The 7,059-nt window shown below is 33.5% G+C and overlaps 1 protein-coding gene and 1 pseudogene across 1 annotated transcript in view; both read right to left on the bottom strand.

The window, feature by feature from the left end:
- Positions 1-278: 278 nt before the first annotated feature.
- Positions 279-1,420, bottom strand: LOC128030129 (tumor necrosis factor receptor superfamily member 11B-like; annotated as a pseudogene).
- Positions 1,421-4,382: 2,962 nt separating this feature from the next.
- LOC128030119 (tumor necrosis factor receptor superfamily member 11B-like) overlaps positions 4,383-7,059 on the bottom strand; it is a 73,864-nt gene continuing 71,187 nt past the window's right edge. The window contains exons 4-5 of the mRNA XM_052617618.1: positions 6,468-6,692; positions 4,383-5,643 (exon numbers count right to left, since the gene is read on the bottom strand). Coding sequence (XP_052473578.1) covers positions 5,258-5,643; positions 6,468-6,692 — 611 coding nt within the window. The 3' untranslated portion in view covers positions 4,383-5,257. The remainder of the gene's footprint in view (positions 5,644-6,467; positions 6,693-7,059) is intronic.

Here is a 7,059-nt window from a genome sequence, read left to right as displayed (position 1 = left end):
TTTATAGTGACTCTTTCATTCTGTCACAACTCCTACTGAACTGGATTTATTAATGCTGCATTTTCAGACAGTGTGGACATATGAGGAGATGAAGCCTTGTATTCTGTATTGGATAAACTTATTCAGTTTTTTGCCTACACCACCTACTTACTGTTTCCATTATAAAAAATAAAAAATAAAAAAAATGCACCAGTGTTTCATTTTGCCAGCTAGTACTGGTTATATATGAAAGCACAACTTTTTTTAAACATTCAAAAAAGTTGTTTATTTGTTGTTCAATGCTTCTCACATCAAGAGAAAAGGGCACAACGTACACTCACAAGCAACACAATCCACATCAACAAAATTTCTGTTTAGTGGCCTTTAGGAAGGAAGCCTGTAATTGACCAAGGTGGGTGCACCAGAGAATCTTAGCAGAATGTATGCTTTTGTAAATGTCTTTTATAAACTCTGCTGTTCTCTGCAGGTCAGAATACCACAAAGTTGTACCAAATACAAAATTTGATTAAACAAAAAATTGATGAGGTAATTTTTTTTAAATGAAATGTGCTTGATGTGTTAAAGATGTATTCAAGTAAGTAGCCTAAGGTTTAATAGCCTTGAATGAACCAGACCCAATTAGTTTAAATCATTAAATCAACCCAATTATCTTAAACCAACAAAAGTAAAATCTCCAGTAACAATTGACTGTTACCACTTTTTACTATATGAATTATGTATGACTTGACAACAATCAATGACAAATTAGAAAATTTACCAGCATTCTGGAGATTTTTGCATGTTGAGCATATGTTATCATGCCAGCTGGTTCCCCTCGGTACCACATCAAGATCGATCGATTTGCAGTCGGTGTGCTTTATGCAAGGCGATGTCGAGGATGTGACAGCAGAAAAGGTGCCTCACACACACCTCTCACATTTTGTATCATGTAAGGTACCTATAGACAAATTAAAAAGCATTTCACGCAACTTAGAAAAAACACACACACACACAAAAAAAATCATAACCCCAGAAACGTCTATAATACCATCATGCTTGACGCCGTATCCATATGGACACTCTGCATGCTTGATGCAGAAGTCAGCTTGCCAAAAATAACCTTCTTTACACTGGCAAATCCTGTTGTTAGTAGTAGATCATTCTATCTCAATGTACTGATTTTCTACACAGAAAGTGCTGCAATACAGTCATTTTGGTAAGTAGTTCCAGAACTGTGTGAAATGGTCCTCTGGACATGGCAAGCAGATGGTGTCCTCAGTTGCAGTGCAGTATTTACTCATGTGGGTTCCAGGGGGGCAGAGTGTGCATGTGAGTATCTGCCTTGTGAGCGGGTCCTCGTGCTGGTAAGTGAGTATTTCTACTGTCGATGTGTCAGTGGGTAATAGTAGCATCAGTAATAGAGCCGGGTGATGTTCAACACTGTAACATTTCTAGAACATTAAATAAATACATTTCAGTATCCAGTAACACTGTACTTTTTCATAACAAATGTGGAAAACCACAAAATGATTTAAAGTTTATCCAAATCAGTCTTTGCAGCATATTGACACATCCTAAAGATTCAAAGCACAGTATTACCCAGACAAAGCACACAAAATCAAGATACTTACATTCAGTAAACTTTAACTATATTACAATATGTTACATAAACAGTGACTTTTTAAATAAAAATATTGTAAAACAAAGAATTACGGAAAGTAATTTTCTTCATAAAGAATAAAATAAAATCTAAATTACATTCAAAATAAAAACATTATTTTACATTTTACAAATATTACCTTGTTAAATACTTTATTACATTTGAAAATTATGAGGCAGTTCATGAACCATTATTTTTAAAGAATTTCACAAACTTACCTTAATCCATTTTAAGTCCAAGTAGTTACCTAATATTACTCAGTACCTTCTTAAAATATACAGTGTAAGTACATTGTATGCAAAGAGAAATTGAGTGTTCACTAGTATAATTAATTACCATAGGGATGTTCAGTTACATTTACAAAAGAAAATAATTACAAATTAATTTGATATTCATTAGTATTACTCTAATGTACTTACATAAATATGACCCATTTTACTTTCTTGTCCTGACAAGATACGAAGAACTAAGGGCGTTCATCCCTTTAAATGTATCCTTACCCACCCACAAAAAGGCTGGACTGCTGTTTCAGTTCATTACACACCCACCACTCAAGTAATACATTATGAGGATATAGAGAACCATACAACCCTTTTACATTATCCAGTGAAACACAAATTAGATTACCATATTGCTTCCAGTAATACATTAGCTTATCAATTAATGAATATTATCTTTATTAATCTGTGATCTATGATTAGGCCTATGATTATTTCACTTTAAACTGTCTATTCTATTTTCCGATATACCGTAGATGAAAAGCTTTTTGATAAAGTTAAATGTCATTTGAATTCTCAGTGGTGAATATCAGTGAAACTGGAATGAATTACAGGCATAACGTGGGTACCATGTGAAAGAAAAGAGAAATCCATTGTAACAATTCTAACTTTAATTAACTTTAAGTCTTATTATTAAATAACGGTTTAAAATGAATTCTTAAAAGGAGAGGAACAGCAGTTAACAGTTAACCTAAAAAACCCAATCATTATGAACACTACCATAATGTACAACAGACCACCAAACTTCCATTTGAAGTTGGAATCAGTATATTGTTGGTATATAAGCATGTTATGTTTATATTATATATATATATATATATATATATATATATATATATATATATATATATATATATATAGTGCCATTTGTAAGTAATGTATCTGACATGAACTTTTTTCATTCATAACTCGTCAGTTATCTTAAAGGAGAACTCCTGGAATCCCCCCACCAACACACTTCTATATTTGATTTCCATTTGGAAAGATGACGTAAGATCTAAAGTAAACAAAACAAAACATTTTAAACAGAAACAAGCCCTTTTATAATATTGTACACCATGCTCATACACTCATGTATGCCAAACTATTCTAAGTTGTTTTATTCAGTAATTTCCTCCACTAATAATTTGGATGTTTAAATATTTATGTTTGTTGGATTCCTCTTTTTCCAGTTGTCACAACTGCTTCCTAATATATTAGAATTCCCCCCGTAGGATACCTCCATATTATCAATATAATACAATACAAGCAGAATAGTGAAGTCAGAAAATGTATGAATGCAAAAAGTTATTTTTTAAAGAAAAATCAAGCAAATTTACACTGACAGTAAAAAAAAAAAAAAAAAAAAAAAAAAAAACACCTGTCATATATTAGAATGAGAAATAGACATCAAACAATAAGCTCATTTTAGAGTGTTTGAAAGTTGAAATTATAATTAAGATTACATTATTAGCTTCCTTGATTACTATGTCCAGCGGAAACAGTTTTAAAGACTTTACAAGCTTGTCATGGTTACAGGGTCAGAATATGGTTCTGCAAAGTCCCTGGGCACTTGTCAGTGGAGGCCCTCACTATCCTTAGTGACAGATGCCTTATCCTATATTAAGTGTCATGGGAAACATACATGTTTTGGTAGGCTAACAAAAGATTACTAAATGATAACTGGGGACCTCATGCCCTAGTGGTCCCTGTATGGACAAAGGATCTTCAGCATACTTTCATTTTGAGAATATGTGGTGGTAAACCTCAATATCTACCCAAAACTGTCACAACCATACTTAAATCCTTAAAACAAATTATATTATATTGATAATATATATATATATATATATATATATATATATATATATATATATATATATATATATATATGCATTTAATATTTTTTAAACAAAACAAAATATGACAACATATAATGACACTTAAATATAACAACTGTTCCCTATTGTATAATAGATTCATGACCAACTTCCATTATTTACAACTTCTTTAAAGGAAAACACCACCGTTTTTCCATATTTCACTGTTCTTCCCACAACTTAGATGAGTTGATACATACTTCACATTCAATCGCTTAGCGCGCAGCGCCACTATGCTAGCATTTAGCTTAGCACCATTCATTCCTTAGGATCCAAACAGGGTTGAATTTAGAAGCCACCAAACACTTCCATGTTTTCCCTATTTAAAGACAGTTACACGACTAAGTGTGGTGGCACAAAATAAAATGTGGCAATTTTCTAAGCGGATAAAAAATTATAACTATAATGTATGACGGAAGAGCACTAACCCTTTAACACTTCATAATTTTTTATCTGCTTAGGAAATTGCCACTGTTTACTTTGTGTCACCATACTTACTTGTTTAACTACTTATGTAGTTTGTGTTTGGTATCTTCTAAATTCATCCCTGTTTGGATCCTAAGGAATGAATGGTGTTAAGCTAAATGCTAGCATAGTGGTACCGCGTGCAACAGAAATTGATTGCATGCACTGAGACGGAATAGGTACATACCAACTCATCTATGTTGAGGCAAGAACATAGTGGAATATGGAAAAATGGTGGCATTTTCCTTTACAGCATATAGGTTCATTTTCCAAGTAATAACAGGTCAAGCAATATCTTGAATTAATGTTGATTTTCCTCTAGAACTTGGCTTATATTTCCATTTTGGAGTCAAACCTTTAGTTTCAGTCCAATATAAAACAGCACCCCAAAAAAAGATATACATCTCCACACAAAAAAAAGTTACTTAACCCATCCCCCTTTTAACCCACAATTTTTAAAAACTATATACTTAAAGCTGCAGTAGGTAACTTTTGTAATTTTTTTTTTTACATATTTGTTAAACCTGTCATTATGTCCTGACAGTAGAATATGAGACAGATAATCTGTGAATAAATCAAGCTCCTCTGGCTCCTCCCAGTGGTCCTTTTGCCATTTGCAGTTACAGAGCGCTCCCAGTAAGAAAACAACCAATCAGAGCTGCGGTCCGTAACTTTGTTTGTGTTCAAAATGTAGAAAAATTTATATAATAAGCAAGTATAACATGAATCCATTTTCCAAACCGTGTTTTTAGCTTGTCCTGAATCACTAGGGTGCACCTATAATAAGTGTTTATATTCAGACTATTTTAGATTGCTTCGGGGGTACCCCAGCGGAGTAACCCAGTACCGTTGTGGTTCTTCATAGACATAAACAGAGAGAAGTAGTTCCGGCTAAGATGTTCTTCCGCGAGACGCAAGCAGTTCTGTTTATTAACCACTAGAGCGTCAAAAGTTACCAACTGCAGCTTTAAACTTAAATAACTTGTTTTAATTGTCCTTCGATAAAGTATAATTAGTCATTGTACAGTTGGGTTTTGAAATGTGTTGTCCTGGATCATGTTAACAATCATCTTCTCATACATACGGTGTATGGATGACGCATTAATAATCCGACTGATCCTCTTCAGAATTTTAAGAAGGTGTCGGTGAGCACCTTTCAAATGTAGTCTGCGGAGACTGTGAGATAAAGCTTTGGCTAGGTCCTGAGCTCCATTCTGAATCTTCCACAGGTGTAGAAGCTGCAGGATGTAACGCTGTGAGGGACAGAAACGGACCAGGGCTCGAATATCCTCCTCGCTCACTTTCTCCCCAGGTAAACTCTCCATCAAGGTCAAAAGGTCTTCCAGAGTAAGGTTTTTTACACTGGCACAGTGAGATACTTTCCTCTCACAGTGGTTTATACCTAGGAGAAAGTAGAATTAGTATCTATTAACCTAAAGTACATTGCACTTGAGTTAATTTTTAATTTCTATTAAAAACAATTCTGCAGACAAATATGTAAATGCTATGTAATGAGGGTAAATGAAGTCAAAACAAACAAATAGTTAATTTTGCTTAAGGAGCAAGCTACATCAAGTCACATTGATTTATAAGCTCTAGTATATATTTAGCAAGCCTTCCAATAATTATTATCTTTCTTCCAAATGTTCATACATCTGTATGTAAAATCCTTTAAAAACGGTTTAATTTCCAAATGCAAATAGTGTCAAAAGTAGGACATTTGTAGATTTCTCTTCATTGCGCTAAAGTCTGGAATCATTTACTGTAAATTAATTAATCCTACTTTGTAATCACATGTATAAACTGAAAGATCAAAGCATTTACAGATTAAAATGTTATATTTGTATAAAAATAAAATATTTATTGTTTCTTTTTCTCAGACATCATAAAGTTTCAGGAGACTACATTTTACCATTCTATTTTACATACAGGCTGACGTCTTGATATCAGGATTTGAACAGAAAACCATGATTTGTATTGATTATGAGTTTGAAAGAGATTTCAATCTAAAATAATAGTTTGACCTTTTATGGACTTTTTTATTAACTGACAGTTTATGGTTTTCCTATCCTCAAATCTGTCGAAACAGGATTATATGTAAGCCACATTCCCACAACATGAGACAAAAATAGCATAAACGATCAATAATGCTTGCACTTTTTAACTTGAATTCACATTTTTTTATCTTTGAAGTTAAAGCTATATAAACCAAATATAGATGATGACCTTGGATGATACTGAGGAGTTTGTCTTGGTGCTTATTTTGTTCTGTCCAGAGACGAAGCAGATGTAGTGCCTGCTGCTGCGGGCTGCAGCTTTTCTTCAGCCTCTCAACACTCTTCCAGTCCACTTTGCGTCCTGGAAGGCTCTCAGAGAGATGCTCCACAGAGACAGAAGCCAAAGGTGGTGATGCAAGGAATTTAAATATTGCTTCCTCACATAATATAATGTCTAGAAGACATTGAAAGAGAGGTGTGGGGATGGTTAAATATATGGAAGTGTGAAAAGTGCACTAAACAAATCAAAAGATTTTGCAGAAACAAAACAAAAACAGATAGAGAAGACAATGAAGCATATTAGTACATCAGAAATGGTGATTTAGTCCATAGGTTTTCATGTCCTAATACAGGAAGTAACATGTTCCCACATGTTTAAAGAAGCTTTGACCTTCCACATCTACTCCACCCTATCTGTGGTTATTCAAAATTTTAGAACTAGACATGGGACATGGCTTTAGGGTATAAGGTGCAAGTTTGTATAGGAATGTCCTTTTCAAGTTTTTTTTTTTTTTTTGTGCTCCCGGTTTTATTTGAGTAAT

Source organism: Carassius gibelio, chromosome A16 (genome assembly GCF_023724105.1).
Source record: "Carassius gibelio isolate Cgi1373 ecotype wild population from Czech Republic chromosome A16, carGib1.2-hapl.c, whole genome shotgun sequence".
Lineage (NCBI taxonomy): Eukaryota > Metazoa > Chordata > Actinopteri > Cypriniformes > Cyprinidae > Carassius > Carassius gibelio.
The sequence above is the reverse complement of the archived record's forward strand: the minus strand, read 5'-3'. Positions and strand labels throughout refer to the sequence as shown.